The 18,217-nt window shown below is 33.3% G+C and overlaps 1 protein-coding gene across 2 annotated transcripts; it reads right to left on the bottom strand.

Moving 5' to 3' along the window:
• Positions 1-2,057: 2,057 nt before the first annotated feature.
• LOC149569406 (aquaporin NIP2-1-like) lies at positions 2,058-7,506 on the bottom strand. Of its 2 annotated transcripts, XM_089822124.1 has the most exons (6): positions 7,000-7,434; positions 5,918-6,072; positions 5,612-5,836; positions 4,341-4,535; positions 2,613-2,674; positions 2,058-2,524 (listed from the first exon to the last, which is right to left on the bottom strand). In XM_089822124.1, exons 2-6 carry the CDS (start codon positions 6,065-6,067, stop codon positions 2,272-2,274), a joined length of 885 nt encoding a protein of 294 aa, XP_089678250.1. In that variant the 5' UTR covers positions 6,068-6,072; positions 7,000-7,434; the 3' UTR covers positions 2,058-2,271. The 2 variants fall into 2 exon arrangements, with proteins under 2 accessions (XP_089678250.1, XP_089678249.1); XM_089822123.1 differs by having other exon boundaries at positions 5,918-7,506.
• Between the last annotated feature and the right edge of the window lie 10,711 nt (positions 7,507-18,217).

Here is an 18,217-nt window from a genome sequence, read left to right as displayed (position 1 = left end):
AGTTAAAACCCTTCATAACTAAAATCTTTTAGAAAAGTCTTAATACTTTATAATTAAAATATTTTTGAAGAGTCATAATTATTCATAATTATGACCCTTTCAAAGGTTCACATCTTTTCAATATCATTGATACCTTTTCAAAAAGCCACTTCCGTATTTTCTTCATATTACTTTCCTCTTTCATTTTCCCTTTTGAACTCCTCTCCTCTTCTCTTCCTTTTCTCCCCTCTTTAAAATAAACTCTCCTCCCTTTTATATCTTAATTTTAAGGAGTCATGTCTATTTATTAAACATCTTTTGAATTTTCATTAGATTTAGTTAATTTATATTATTCTATGTTATATTATTTATTTACTTACTTATATATGTTTATTTTATTTATTATTAAATTCTATTTATAAAGTTAACATACTTTCTACAATATTGTCTCTTGTATTTAATTTTATTTCTTTCTTTCTTTATTGATTGAATTTTTTTTTTTTTTTAATTATTCAAAAAATCATACTTAATATTATTTTAAATTAATAATATAGATTAAATAATAATCATTTCCTTGGTTTATAGTTTAGTATTATTTTTAATATAACTTTATTATTTATTTAATAACATTATATTATTTAATTATTATTAAAATTCTATCTTAAAATGGGGAAATGACATTGAATATGAAATATAAGGGGAAAGTGGTCTAGCAATGTCACGTCTAGTAAAGACATAACTAGTTAATCTTTAAAAGTCCCAAAACAAAAAGAAAAATAAAATTGAGAATATCATAGCACAATCAAGCCTCTTAACTACTATGCAGTGCTTTCTTGAAAATCATACTAAGTATACCAAACCACATGTAGGAGGCAACATTTGAAATTGTGGTTATAAAGGCCTAATTTATTGCACATATAGAACTAGGCTTCCCTCTCACTAGCTAGGCAACGGAAAGGTGAAATGTCATCCTTCTCAAGATCCACCTCAGCCATATTAAAATCACCACACTTTATCCAAGTTGCATGTGGCAATGATCAATCCAACCCCAAAGAGAAGCTCTATCAGAAGATTTATTAGGAGCATAAAGAATAATAACACTAAAATGGTGATTATTAATATTAAATAATATCCACACCAACCTATGGTAAGGGTCTCTCCATAAGAGAGAAATGACTTCTTCCAACGTGGAGTCGAAAAACTAACAACACCTCCTCTACCAACCTCATGCAAAGATGAGAAAATTAAACTCTGAGACCAAATCACTTTACCAAGGGAGGAAACAAGAAAATCTACAATCTTAAAGGAAAAGGAAATCAGCATTGAACATCTTAGACTAGATATTTGTGGAGCAGGTAAATAGGACCTCAAACATTCTAAGAAAGAAAATTCATTAGAAATTAACATTCAGTGTTTCCTCATTCTCTAGACAGGAGAAAATCTTATGTAGAAAGATCGACTCAGAGTTGAAAGTTAGGTAAAGATCCCTTGGAAAAATTTGTTTCTCAATGGTTCTGGCAACATAAAATTCATCATGTCCAGAAGGCCTACAAGAATGACGTCAAAGAGAACTAATGATCTCCATTGAGGTTGAAATTGGAATTGAAGGAACCAAAGGATTCATGGAAGGTGGTGGGTGACTTTTTGGTAGCTCTAGAAGAGTTGGTATAGTCCCCTAAGAAATCGAGGTTGAAACCGTAGTGACAATCTTTTTTGTCTCAAAAGCAAATCTTCAATCTTCTATGACATATCCCAAACTATGTTATATCAATTGAAGGACTATAGAATAGCAATCCCACAATGCAACATATGTAAGAACTTTAAACTTCTCCATTACTCTTGTAAAAAATAAAATTGTGCTTATATATAAATTGAAGTTTAAAGCTACAATTACCTATAAACAAATACTTAATAATTATATTATTTATTACTATTCATTATCCTTTACTTTTCCAGTAGTGTTCTCTCATAACTAAAGTTGTGCCTGCTACTTCAAGCCTTTTGCCCATGAGCACTGCAGATCGATGGATGAAAGCACAGAGCTTCCCACTTAGCCTGTTACATTAATATGATGCATGGAATGGAAGTCCCAGTAAGGGCAAATTCACTATATATAAATTGTCAAGTAAAAACATTCCCAACTAAGGGGAAAGAGAAACAGTCGCCATCTAATTGAGTTAATAGAACCCTTCATAGAGTTGGATTTAAAGTTAAATGTACAGGGGAAAAGAGAAATATGTACGTCTAAATATGCTACCTACTTATCACAACCTTGGTTGAAGATTGAACAATTCATATGTTTTGTGCTTCATCTGAGAGGAAACACTTTTTATTGGGATCTTTCTGATTTGGAAATGAAGAGATATGCCTGGAGGAACTAGCTGGCAAAGGTGTTTTTGTGAGGCGAATGAAGGTATAAGACCATCCACCCATGATTGTTCCCACGAGAGGACCAATCACATATATCCAAATATGTGTGTATTTGTTGCTTGCCACTGCTGGACCCAGTGATCTCGCTGGATTCATCGATCCTCCTGAGATGGGCCTGTTAAACATTTAGCAGCAGCAACATTGTCAATATTTGTCTAGCCAAAGGAATTTAGATTGGAAGAATACCAATTTCTATAGAATACCCTGCAAAAATGGCTGTTATTGTCACTGTACATCCAACAGCTATCCCTGCAAGTTCGCCTATCTGAAAAGTTAATAACACAATCTTATCAGGTTTCTATTTTAATCTTGTAGTTTTTCTAATCAAATTTATTAACTTATACTCAGACTAGTGGTTCAGAAGAAACTATTTCTTATGGAATGATTAATAAACTTATATTCGTGGTTCAAAAGAATCTATCTTTTATGTTTAACATTCATAATAATAAAAGTGATACAATCTGCCAATTTTTACTCTACTCTTAGGCAAACTTACTGAGCCATGAAATAATAGCCCGATGAAGAGCTTCTATATGCATCCGCCATAAATCTAATTTTCTCTCGATATACTTCACAATCAAATGCATATTTATTGTGTAAAGGATAAAAGAGGACTAATTAAAATGGGCATTCTGACTCGCTGAACAGTTCAAAACAGTACATGATCTCATAATTTAAGATAATCGTTTTGATTTTTCTGAACATTAAGGTAGTTCTCTTGCTTTGGTAGAGATCATGAACACACTCAATTAACCCTGCTCTTAAACAAACGGAATCACCAGCTGCTAGTGAATTTAGAAAACCAGCTGCCAGCAGGGATTTAAGAGAGATGGAGAGCAAATATTTGAGTTTAACCAGTAAAGATCGAGCAGAAATAAACAGGAAATGGCAGATTCTCTAAATGATTCAAGACGATTCACCATCATTAACTTTGATTGGAAGATTCTAAACGACTTAAGTTGATTGAGCAAGAGTCTGAGTGTACATGTTTTCCTGTAAATGCATTTAGCTTATAATTGTGTCCCTTATACAAAATATGAGTTTATTTGCTTCGTTTCACAGATTTTCCAAGGCTTTCAGCTCTCAAGGTTTTTTCTGGATGCTAAAGTACCTCAGATTTTCAAAACACATTATCAATGATATTTCCTGTAAATCGTTGCTAATAATAGGCAAAGCTTTATACTGACTAAAAAGCAGACTTCTAATAAACATTTAAAACAGCAGAGCTTGAGCTATTTTCACTGCAGGTTCACAGACACAAAATAGTGATAAACGAATTACATAAGTAAATAGGGTAGTATGTTAAGTGGATTTAGAAGAGTTATATGATTAAACAGAATAGAGTTGGAATAGTGTTAGGATCAGGTAAATACAATAAACTATAAAGACTAAATATTCCTTTCATTCATTCTCATGATAAATTAATTCATATAAACCACCTATCAATAAATTCAACTAAAAAACTAACCAATTTAATTCTAATCACAATATAAAAACAAACTATGTATTTCAGAACCATATCTTACAGATCACGTATTCCAGAATTACGTGCTATTTATATACGAGAACAATAATCTTTTAGCAAATGAAGAACTCAGCAAAAATAATAGTGATTAAAAACACAAAACTTAAGCTCATAACACGGGCTAAAAAAATCACATCATTCCAAGGTTCTTAGTAATAAAAACAGTTGTCCCGTAAATAGAAGTATCAATGTCCAAGAATGACTCAATTGGCATTTAGATTTCAAAGAAAATCCTGCCTTCCATGTGCTGGAGAAGCTGGGTTATGCCTTGAGGACAGCATACCCTGCATAAAATTAAAGGAAAACAGGACGAAAACAGGGGAAAGGAACAAACACAAATTGAAGTCATATTCTGAATGATTAACTAACAAACTAAATCTTTGAAAAGGGGGATAGATGAAAATACCGCAGTGGAATCAATTGCAAGGGCAGAATTAACGAGCATTAAGAGGTAGGATACGATGATTTCCATAATGAGCGCCTGCAGCACTGGGCCTGATGGCCTGGTTGTACCAATGTCTGATATTTCAGTAAACATTGCGCCAAGTGTAAAACAAGCTGCTACTGATCCACCCAACTGAGCTCCAATATAGGCTGGAACCTGCACGTGAATTGCTTCTATTTAACTATTTTTCTACAACTTAAAGTAGGTATTATTGCTGTTTCTAATTTAGATTGTGTATCCTAATATCGCTGTCAGGATTTAACAGTGTAGTTGTTGAGTCAAATTTATTGATTCATGTTTTATGAGTAGTGGTTCACACAAACTCATCTCTAATGAGAATGATTGGAACACTTAGCACTCATCAGATCTAGGTGATGCTTACATAGGTGAAGCACTGGAACTTTCTGGAAGATCACCCAAGTAGGTTTAACCATAGAGGAAACTCTGTAGTGAAGCATGATCGAGCTGAAGTAGTACTAAGATGGTGACGTCCTAAGTCCTAGTACTTCACCTCTGCTAGCATCACCTAGATCCAATGAGTACTAAGTGTTCCATTCATTCTTATGAGAGATGGGTTTGTGTGAACCTCTACTCACGAAACATGGCTCAATAAGTTTGACTCAACAACTACACAATTGAATCTTGATATCAATAGCACAATTTTACTTGTAGAAAATATCTCCTACTTCAGATTGTGTATGTTTATCTTTATCATAATTTTAACATCACATTCTATAATCATATTCATGTTCCTATTCTATAAATTTTATTATTCTGATAATAGTTCACACAAAGTAATTCAAAAACCTTGACAGTGCAATAATTATAATACTAGGAAAGGTCTGGAGAAAATAATATATATGGCTGAGTTAAAAAATCGTTCATCTGATTTTTGAGGCTCTGTTTACATCAGACTTCGGAGACTGTGTACTAAATAAAATTTATGATGTTGCTATTAGAATTCAATTGTGCAGTTTTTAAAACAAATTTATTAACCCATGTTTCTTGAGTAGTAATTTACAAGAATCTATAACTTATGAGAATAAATGATACACTTAGCACTCAGTTCATTTAGGTGATCTTTCCATCACCTGTCTGAATACTACTCCAACTCAAATACACTTAACCATAAAATCTTTCCAAAATTAAACCCTACTTATCTACAATAATTTTTTTTTAATCATCGTATATTGAGCATTTTGAATTGTAGAAGAAGAGTATTACTTGCAGACCTTCTTCCATGAAAAATGCCCCACTGTTGCAAATGAGAGCGTAACAGCAGGATTCATATGAGCTCCAGAAATGTGGCCAACAGAGTATATCATGACCGTTACAATTAGTCCAGAAGCCATTGCACTTCCAAGTTTTGATACCAGGTTCTCGTTTTTCTGACTCAGCATTGATGAGCCACATGTAAAAAACACTAGAAAATATGTAGAAATGATCTCTGCTACAACCTGCATAAAGGCATTTCTGACTTCACAATATAATCATCATTTATATATGTTTTATGAAATGCAGATGCGAAGCTTTTATACCTTTTGAAGAAGTGTAGGTGGGAGAAATTCAATGCATTTGTCGTAGCAATGAGCGAATTTGTTGCAGTCTTCACCTTGTTCAAATACTCTTTCCATGGAAGAGCCACCCTGAGCCTGATCAATATCTTTATCTGCTACTGAAGGCAACATTTTTCCTGAATAATTCAACTCCAAATCTATTTAAGTTGAACATCCATGTCACAGGTGCCTTAGAATGACCAACTGTACCGGTGGCAGTACGTATCTGAAAAGGTACAGTGACTACACGATACAAAATTATCTAGATAAAAAGCAAGTAGTAGCTAAAAGCCTTAGAAACCTAGCAAGCTTGCAATGTTGAAAATATCAAGTGCAAACAGTGGTATGCGGCCATATTCGAAGTATGAATAGGTAGAATTAAGTTGGGTATAAGCTGTGGTTTCACGAAAGGGCCTTTTTAAGCCTGTGTCTGGTTATTAATTTTTTAATGGTAGACAAATTTAAAACTATTAAGTTTTAGAATGTGAAAAAGTTGGTAGTCTTAGATATTTTTGTAAAACAGTTCAGTTAAAGAATATAAAATTTCTTATAAAAAAACATAGACTGATAGGACGACAGCTAAAAGTTTTTAAAGGTAAGATAAAGTCTTTAACTGAAAAAAAATAGCTATATCAAATATGATAGGAAGAAAGACAATCTAAAATGTTGAAATCCGTATTCTATTATTCATAAGACTCAGTTTCTTGTAATAAAACCCATTCAACAAATACAAATTTCCTACAATGACTCTATAAAACCCCTTCCTATTACCTGGTCTGTTACAACTAATGTTGAAGGAAAAAACAGAGGGAAAGGAAGGGAAGAAGTCAAGATCAGGATACGGAATGCAAAGCACCCAAAGTTATTGGGTTAGTTTAGATTGGGAACAGAACCTAGCAAATGATTTTTTCCTTTTCCTTCATCTTGATTGAATATCAAGATGATTTACTTCATTTTGATTATGTCAAGATGATTCAAGATTGGAAATGACATTTCTTAGGATACACCGATGAGTTCTTAAGATGAATTGATGAATTCTAACCGTATATGAATTTTATAATCACCTTGTTGATATCTGCCACTTCATCTTTGCATTATTGGAACAGAGTGAATCCGAAGCTATTCTGAATTAAAAGTGGTTGGATTCTCCATGGCTATTATCTTCCTGTCTGAATGCTTGCTTTACTGGATTCTATAATCCTCCCCTTGAAATCCATGAAGAAAAATACAAACACTACTTGTTTGTTTCCGAACATGGCCTCAAGTAATTCTCAAGGTATTTCTTTTGAAATGGTAGGACACTCTTCTTAAAGGCCACCGGCCAGCAAATTTACGTCTAGTATTTTGCAAAGAAGATTCGCAGAAGTTCATGAATAGACAGTTCATAACTTTATCTATAAAAAATGCTTTATTATTGAATCTTAGAGTACAATGAATTTTCAGAGAAATGCATTGCACCAGCCGATAGAACAGAAGAAGAAAACCTCGCAAATGAATAGGGTCGAATTAGAAATTTAGATAAAAACATCTAGATCCGGTGGTCAAACCTACCCGTAAGCAATTTTCTTGTGGTTGTAAATTTAAGACTCGGATTTAATGTGATTTGATGAGCTATTTTTCAGAGTACAGTGTTCTATGAAGGGAAACATGGTCTAGGATTAATCAAGAACAAGATATAAGAATTTCTACTTTTTAATTTGAGTTTGTCTACTTGCCCTCGGCCTATTAATTTTGGCCGTTACCTAATTATCTATTATTTCAGATTGGTCAAATAAATATTTTTATTACTCTAAATTTATATATTCTAATTATTAAAATTTATCTGATCACTAGCTTTCTTGGAGTTCATCTTTTAGACTAAGTTCGAAATAAATATGAATATTGTTGGCTAATTTCTTTAATTTGAAAAGACAAAATATTAATTTGAATTAATAATTTTTTTTTAAATATGAAAACAAGAAAATCTTCACGAATCTATCATTATCGTAGGGAAAATATATAATGTATTGGGCAAAATTTTTGTCTTCAAAGGAAAAAATATTGAAGTGTATTGGCAAAATGTTTTTGATAAAAGCAACAACAAGAGGGTGTTGGCATTTGGTTCAGACAGCACATCAATTGCACACTAACGAATAAGTAATAACATCTAAGTGAGAGTTGAAAAACCTACAAACCTTTCTACCTCTATAAAAAACTAGCTTATAAAAAGTAATAAGCATTCATCTACTAATATAAACAACCATCCAATCTAAACATAATGGTACGAAAGTTTATTAGAATCTAGTAATTAACCATTGTAACATGTCATGCATGGCCAACGTCTAGGGCTAAATTGAAAATATGACTATAATCAAAAGTAATAGAGCCCCTAGGGTTGTGTTGTGTTTTCACAATGCACTCCCCATTTTTGCACAAAAAATGGGGACCCCCTAGTTAGAATTTTCCCTACCAGGCTCCTACTTCGGAGTCCAGGTCATTTTGGACCCTACACCGAATCAAGGTCAAACCCCAGTCTCTGACTGGATAAGTTAGACAATCAAAAACATAGAAAAGAATCTCATTTGAGGAGAATTTGCACTCTAAAATAGGTTCACACATGCACACCTTTAAGAGGTGTACATATACACACCCTTTTGGAGGTGTGCAAATGTACAACTCCAAATGTGCACACTCCTAGAGGTGTGCACCTACGCGCCCTCCAAGGTTATGCATGTGCACACATCTAGAGGTGCGCACCTGCACAGTATTCCCAGATGTGCCTTCCCCCAGGGTCAATATAAGACCTTGAGCCTTCTCCCCTCTTCCTACTTTTCTTTTGCTCTCTGATTATTGTCGCACCTCTACACCTAGTCTCTCTACAGTCCTCTACTACTCTTGGTCCCCTACACACAAACCAAACACAAGGTTAGGCATCTATATGAAGGTGCGCACATGCACACCTCCATCAGGTCCAAATGTGTGTCCCTCTACAAACCTTAAAACAATATAAAATGTAAAGACTCCTAGACCATGGACACGTGCACCTCTACAAGGTGCATATGTGCACACCTTCCCAATAACTAAAAGACTAAAAAAGAAAAAATAAGCCTTCAAAAGGCCTACATGAAGGTGTGCACATGCACACCTCCACAAGATGCGCACATGCACACCTCCGTGCCTATAGTGCCTCTAGTGTTTGTAGTCTTTACCTTATTATATTTTGATCTGAGAGATACTTTATTACTCATGTTATTTTACATTTGAGTTGACCTAATGGTCAGATGTTATATTTTGATTACCAATACCATAGATGTTAGGTTGCTATGTTGTTCAGTTGATCATATCTGCATGATGATGCCTTTTGGGTATGACAAGATGTTTTATGATGATTACTAGTTATTTTGTATTTGGACAGATACTCTGATTATGTTTATATGTTGGGCTTGTCGGATATTTACTTCATTCTTGCTTTGTAGATGTTTTATGTGAAATTAAGTGATGTAAATGAGTTACTTCTTGGTACAATTAAATAAATGATTAAATTAGGTGATTTAATGCATTTATTGCTTTGACTAAATTACAATACTACATTTGGGCCCAAATTGCGACAATAGACCATCGTAATCATGACAATAACTCGTCATCCAAGCGACATCAAGAGGAATTGGCTCCCATTGGACAAGCGTCAAACTTTTGTTGTTGCAAGTTGTGATGGAAAGGGCGACCGTTGTAATGGCAACTACCACAGGTGTATTAAATTGAGCTAACGTACTGGGAAACTGTTCATTTTCACCATCACAATTGCAAAGAAAATCTATTGAAGACACCATCACAATTGTGACATCTATGAGACACAAATGCTATGGGGCCTACAGGAAGCCATCAAAAATGTTTGTCGCAATTGAGACGGGCATGTGGTAGGAATGTTGTGGGATCAACAACTAACAATCGAAAGTTATCGTCTCAATTGTGACGATGTGTTGTATTAATAATGATAAAAATTGGCGGCAAACATTGAATAACTATGGTGCAATCATAGGTTAATATTGAACTTCACTTGGCTTCAAGAATAGTTTAATATTATCTACTAATCAGGGCCAACCACGTGAAGGTGGAAGCTTATTTGACCCCACCCCCTACTCCTAACATCTAAATTCTTTGTTAACATCTGAAATCTTTAAGAAATTATCAATGTTTAAGGTACCAAAAAAGGTTCCAAACCTACAAAAGTGACATCATTTTTCCATTGTCTGGTGCATGTCATTTTTCTGTCGCATCCAAAATAAGGTTTTGCCACTCTTAATTGAGAATGCATGTGTAGTTGCACTTTGTATGCATGGACAATAGAAGGAGTTGAAAAAACCCAGCACATTTACATTTATTTAATAGGTCTATGCAAACCTCTAAAAAAATGCAAACTTGTTGGTTTTTTAGCTCCACTTGATGTCATATACATATGAATTGACATTGCATATTGAATTATGGTGTCCTTCTACATTGCCTAAAACCAATAGATTCACACAGTTAGTTGTCACACAATCATAAGTTAATGTTGAGCTTCACTTGTTTCGTGAATATTTTAATATTCTCTACTAAGTAAGGCCAACCATGTGAAGGTGGAAACTCATTTGACCCCACCTCCCACCCCCTAACATCTAAATTCCCCATTAACATCTAAAATCTTTAAGAAAGAATCAATTTTTAAAGTACAAAAATAGTTTCCAAACCTACAAGAGTGACATCATTTTTCCATCTTCTAGTGCATGTCATTTTTTTGTCACATCCAAAGTAAGATTCTACTACTCTGAATCGAGAATGCACATGCAATTGCACTCTATATTCATGGACAATAGAAGGACCTAACAAAACCAAACACGTTTACATTTATTTAATAGGTCTATGCAAACCTCTAACAAAAATGCAAACTTGTTAGGTTTTTTTTAGCTCTACTTGATGTCGTATACATATGAATTAATATTACATATTGAACTATGACATCCTTCTGCATTACCTAAAACCAATAAATTCACACAACTAGTTGTCATACAATTATAGGTTAATGTTGAGCTTCACTTGTTTTGAGAATAGTTTAATATTCTCTACTAAGCAGGGACAACCATGTGAAGGTGGAAGCTCATTCGGCCCCACTCCCCCCCTCCCTAACATCTAAATTCCCCATTAGTATCTAAAATATTTAAGAAAGGATCAATCTTTAAAGCACAAAAAAGGGTTCCAAACCTACAAAAGTGACACCATTTTCCCATCTTCTAGTGCATGTCATTTTTCCATCGCATTCAAAATAAGATTATGTCACTCTAAATTGAGAATACACATGTAGCTACATTCAAATGCATGGACAACATGTGAAAATGATAAAACACAACACAATTAAATTTATTTAATAGGTCTATTAATTTTTTAAATTATAGATGATCATGAAAAATGTTTGTGATGGTCTATAACTTAAAATATCTAATTAAAGACCTCTAACAAAAATGCAAACCTGTTGTGTTTTTCAGCTCTTCTTGATGTTGTATGCATGTGAATTGACATTATATATTGAACTATGGTGTCCTTCTGCATTGCCCAAATCCAAGAGATTCACACAATTAGTTATCATACAATCATAGTTTGATATTGAGCTTCACTTGGTTTTGAGAATAGTTTAATATTCTCTACTAATAAGGGCCAACTACATGAAGTTAAAAGCTCATCCCCCTACCCACTAACATCTAAATTCCCCATTAACATCTAAAACTTTTAAGAAATGATCAAAAGTACCTAGAATGCCCTCATCATCTCCTACTACTCTCAAGAGAAGTTCATCTTTATTGATCATGAGAAATTCATCACACAGGTACATCCAAGAATGTCCTCATCACCTCCTGCATAAAATGAATCCAATATTAGAATTTATGACCCCCCCCCCCCCCCCCCCAAAAGAAATAATAGTTCAAGTAAAATAAACACATGAAAAATGAGAGAGAAAATAGGAATTTACTTACCAATAGGCATTGCCATCACATCTGTGGCCATGCTACTTGTTGAGTGAGTTTTATTATTTCTTTCTTGTGTCAAGATCTCTCTATTTATATACATACATACATAGATACCCACACACACATATACATATACATATGTATATATATGTGTGTATATATATACATACATATACAAAGATAACAAGGACATGACAACAAGATGCAAATATCACAAGGGCATGATAATGAAATGCAACAATAACAAGGGCACATAATACATACATACATGTGTGTGTGTGTGTGTGTGTGTGTGTGTGTGTGTGTGTGTGTGTGTGTGTGTACATACATTCATACATACAAATAGATCTTTTTTAAGGTGCTAAGTGACTTACCTCAAGATCCTCCACAAAAATAATGCAGAACAAGAAAAATGGGTAGAGTTTGCAAAAAAATTTACAAAAATATATCATAAAAGTTTTTTTTGAAAGAAACAAGCCATAACCCAGTTAAATGGCTCTAGTTTCTGATTAGCTGAGTTGATATATACATATATTTAATTGGGTTATAGATTTTGGAAAGGAATGAGCCTCGTGATTATGGCATTTATATAGAAGCGGAACTTGCTTCTTCAACTCCTTACACTCAACTCTTCACTAAAGTTATTCTTCTAGCAGTGAGAATAGCTACTACAAATTTTTGGGAGCTAAGGGACCCTGAACCTATGCTATATTTTGTGGAGACATGGGAGAAGTTACTACTAGCTTCAATACTTCATAACATTCTGGATCATATAGTGATGCCCAAACTAACATTAGTAGTGGATACTTGGGATGTAGAGATCACAAGGGTACTACAACAAATTCTTATATAACTGTCATCATATTAGGTACAATAAAGTGAACGAGATGAAGAGATTAGAAGGGCATGACAATAAGATGTAAAGATCACAAGGTCATGACAACAAAATGCAGTAATCACAAGGGCATGATAATGGAAACCTAGATCTCCACATGATATATACATACATACATATATGTATGTATGTATGTATTCAGAGAAATCTTTTTAAAGGTGCTTATTACATCTTAGCACAATGAAAAAATTGATCCAGCTACATACATATTCTAGAATCCAAATAATTAAACAATAAAACTCACTCAACCTGTGCTAAGTGACTTAACTCAAGATCCTACAAAAAAATAATGCAGAGTTAGTGGATCTCTCTCTCTCTCTCTCTCTCTCTCTCTCTCTATATATATATATATATATATATATATGTAGGGGAAATACAATGCCCATTAACAATGACATTAACTCTACCTATTTTTCTTAGTTTGTATATATGTGCATATACCTACATACATCATACATACATACATACATCTGCATCCTTTGCATGGTTTAGAGGTAATGTCACTGTTGCAGAGGTTTTTGCAAGGGAATGAGCCTCACGATTATGGCATTTACACAAAAAAAATGGGGAATGATTAATGTTGTCTTTTCTTTTCTTTTGTTTTGTTTATTTTACGTAGTCCTCCATATGGCCTATAGTGAAATATGTATTGCATTTTCATTTGCTTTTCCATTGCAGTAGCAATAGTAGATACTTGGGATCCTCATAAGGAGAGTGTGCCAATACATGCATGGTTACATCCATGGCTTCCATTGTTGGGCCACCATATGGAGCATTTATCTCAAACCATTCATTTTAAATTGGGGAATGCACTTCATGCTTGGCATTCAAGTGATACATCTGTATATGTAATTTTATCACCTTGGAAAACTATCTTTGATCCTACTAACCAGGAAAAGTTGATTGTTCCTTTTATTGTACCTAATCTTATGACAATTCTACAGGAATTTGTAATCAACCCAACTAATCAGAAACTAGACCCATTTCATTGTGTTGTGGCTTGTATATATATGTATAGTTAACTAGATAATGGCTTCTACAAGGGAATGAGCCTCATGATTATGAAATTTACACAAAAGAAAAACTTGCTTCTTCAACTCCTTACACTCAACTCTTAACTAAAGTTATTCTTCTAGCCCTGAGAATAACTGCTACAAATTCTTGGGAGCCAAGGGACCCTGAACCTATGCTACATTTTCTAGAGACATGGGAGAAGTTACTATTAGCTTTAGTACTTCATTACATTCTATATCATACAATGATGCCCAAATTAACAATGACAGTAGATACTTGGGATCCTCATAGGGAGAGCTTGCTAATATGTGCATGATTACATCCTTGTCTTTCATTGTTGGGCTAGTGTATGGAGCCTTTATATCCAACCATTCATTATAAATTGGGGAATACACTTCATGCCTAGCATTCAAGTGATGCATATGCATATGCAATTTTATCACCTTGGAAAAGAATATTTGATCCTACTAGCTGGGAACAACTGATTGTTCATTTTATTGTACCTAATTTGATGATAGTTCTACATGAATTTATAATCAACCCAAATAATTAGAAACTAGACCAATTTAACTAGGTTATGGCTCGAGCATGTGCTATTCCCATTTATCATATGGTTTCAATGTTGGAGGAAACATTTTTTATTAATGCAAGATATGGAGGAAGAGCAGTGGTGTTGGAAAATATAAAAATTTAATAATGTGAAGTCACCTTGAGGAACTTGTGTATGCTCTTGGAAAACATGTCATCAAAAATGTTCATCATGACCTTTTTTTCTTCTCCTTGTTTTTTCATGGAGCCTTCACACACCTAGTGCTCACAAATGTCTACTTAAGAATGTATGTGAACCTGTAATGCACTGCTATGTGGTGAAATATGTAGAAAATCATATAATTTTTCATCACACAAGGTCTTTCACTTGGTGTGCTCATTCATTATGTTAAGCACCCAAGTTTGTATGTCAAATCATGATTTATCTATTTTGGGCTTAAGAACTGGTACAATAACCTAGAAAGAGTACCTAAGAAGAGATGGATCTCACATTCATTCATCAATAAAATATTGCATTCATTCATTATCACATGAAGTTAAAAACAATTATGAGCATCCATAAAATAATCTCATAATGTCCAAAGCTAACATCTAACATTAGTTCACCCTTTAACATTCATTAATAGTAGCACATAAACACACAAAATTCAATAACATGTGAAATAAGGTATTTAAACATTCCTCAACGAATTATTATCTAATTTTGGATCACCTACTTGATTAGTTTGAAATTTTGTTCTCACCAAAAATCATAAAATGTAAGAATAACTTTGCCAAAAATAGCATAAAAAGATGATTATCATGCACCAATCATTTTTTAGCTCTTTTGGCACAATCATTCTTACAATTTTTTGGCTCAATCTCCAACTGGTCAGTATGTGTTTTGAAAAATTATTCTTGGACTATGAGTCAAGAAAAAAAGAAATATCAAAGTTGAAAAACATGTACATGAATGCAATTAATTTTAAACTTCAATTTTATAAACTTACAAAGAGAATCATAGAATTATAAGAAACTATTTTGGTTTGTACTATTTGATAATTATAGTTACAAGTGATAAAATGATATACCTTTGATTCAGAGAGCACAAATAATGGAAATGAATTATTGCAGAAGGTGCAAGCTCAACTTCTCCCCCCCCCCCACAATGTGGATGGCATTCTTAAGTAGAGAATAGTTACATCCATACATACATACATACATACATGGTTAAGTGCTACCTAACTATGTCCAAGGTGTCTTTACATTGAGGCTTACTTTGCCTACCAGGCTACCTACATACCCGTATCCATGGGATCAAGACCCTTGAACTAGTCACTCTAATGAATATGTAGTTTTGGTTTCTAATTATTTTGATGTATTTGTATTCCTATAACCACTTGTGAGTTTTACTCACCTAATACAACTCTTCACCATCATACACCCACTCGGGTGAATCAATTAGTTTTCTATAATTACAATATTGTAATACCCTAGTGCAACCTTTGTGTTGTAGTTTATAGTTAATGTAAGGTTAACCTATATACGTCCTAACTTACTACTTATATAGTTATGTTTAAAAACTTGTGACAATAATCAATTGGTCTAAATAGACTAATCAAGTTAATACTAAAACACAGAGTTTAGCCTTTTGTTTTCAAAAGCCAGGTACACTAGGTACATTTAATGTCTTAAAATATAAGCTTCATGAGTTAAGAAATACATTTAATGTCTTAAAATATAATCCTCATGAGTTAACATATAATTTCTTAAAATAGTTAAGTGCTATTGAACTATGTCCAAGGTGTCTGCACACTGGAGGCATACTCCACTGACCAGGCTATCTAGATACCCATATCCATGGGATCAAGACCCTTGAACTACTCACTCTAATGAATATGTAGTTTTGGTTTCTAACTATTTTGAAGTAGTTGTATTCCTATAAACACTGGTGAACTTTACTCATGTAATACAACTTTTCGCCATCATACACCCACTCAGGAAATCAAGTAGTTTTTAATAATTACATTACTGTAATACCCTAGTGCAACCTTTGTGTTGTAGTTTGCAGTTAATGTAAGGTTAATCTATATACATCCCAACTTAGTCCTTATACGGTTATGTTTTAAAGCTTGTGACAATACCTATGACCATGCTACCTGTTGAGTGAGTTTTATTGTTTTACTGTTGTGCAAGGATCTCTTTGTTTATATACATACATACATAAATATATACATGTGTGTGTGTGTGTGTGTGTGTGTGTGTGTGCATGTACATACATGCATACATACATACATACATAAATACATACATACATACATACACACACCTATATATGCAATTTTATCACCTTGGAAAACTATATTTGATCCTACTAGCTGGGAACATATGATTGTTCATTTTATTGTACTTAATCTAATGATATTTTTATAGGAATTTGTAATCAACCCATCTAATCAACAAGACCAATTTAACTAGGTTATGGCTTGTTTCTTTCTAAAAATATCTGCTATGATATGCTTTTCTAAAATGTCTTGCCCATTTTTCCTTGCTTACATTATTTTTGTGTAGGATCTTGAGCTAAGTCAATTAACATGGGTTAAGTGAGTTTTATTATTTTATTATTTGGATTTTGGAATATGGGCTTTGTTTTATCATTGGCTTTATTCAAGTCCTGATTTTAATGAAGTAACAAAGTGGTTTTTAGGGTGGAAAGGACTATATAATGAAGAGAAAACTTGAAAACTTGAATGTTGAAATGCTAAAATGAAAGCTATCAAGGATCAAACACCTATGGCAAAATTAAAACACAATGTAAAGTTGATTTTAGATATTAAAATAAAAAAAGACATAAATCATTCCCCATTTGTTTTGATTGTGGGGAGTTGCATGCAAAAGACCTTGGAGAGCTCTAAACATTGGTGGATATTTCATTGCCACACCCTTGTGATCATTGCATTTCATTATCGTGCCCTTATGATCTCTACATTTCCTCATCATGCCATTGGTAGAGATCAATGGAGATCTAGGATTTCATTTTCGTGCCCTTGTGATCTTTGTACCCTTTCTTTGTGATTTCTTTTCCATGTCGTGCCCTTGTGATCTTTGTGCCCTTTAGAACACTAGAACATTTAGGGTCAAATTGCGAAGATGGTGTAATTTGTGATGTTCAGGCCCAAATGTAGTATTGCTTGCTTTGCAATTTTCTTCAAGGGGAGAAGAGGTACATATGTAAATGTTCTTTTCTTTTCCTTCTAAACATGTATCTCTTTATATTTCCCCTAGTAGGTAATTTAAGAAGCTTCTCTTTATGTATATGTATTTGTAGATATACATACATACACACATATGTGTGTGTCCATGTGTATGTATGTATATATAGAGAAACTTGTGTTTATGTATATATATTTATATATATACATACATACATACACACATATGTGTGTCTATGTATGTATGTAGGTATACATACAAAGATATCTTTGTTTACATACATACATACATAGACACACATATGTATCTATATACATATTTACACACACACACACACACACACACACACACACACATACAAACATACATATATAGAGATCACAATAACGTGATGACAAGATGTAGAGATACATCTATACATACATACATACATACATCTACATATGCAATTTTATCATCTTGAAAACTATATTTGATCTTTACTTTATCACCAAGAGATAATATAATTTGTAAGTACAGATTTATACATACTTGGTTTGGTATGAATAGTTTTGATTGAATTTGTCTAAGGAAAGTGAGTCTACTCGTGATGATAATGACTCCATGTATTGGGTCTTTAGAGGAGAGAAAATTACAAAAGATTAGATGTTTTTT

This window comes from Cupressus sempervirens, chromosome 3 (assembly GCF_028749045.1).
Source record: "Cupressus sempervirens isolate cs-2001-9-10 chromosome 3, ASM2874904v1, whole genome shotgun sequence".
Classification (NCBI taxonomy): domain Eukaryota; kingdom Viridiplantae; phylum Streptophyta; class Pinopsida; order Cupressales; family Cupressaceae; genus Cupressus; species Cupressus sempervirens.
Note: the sequence above shows the minus strand (reverse complement) of the source record. Positions and strands in the feature narration are given on the sequence as shown.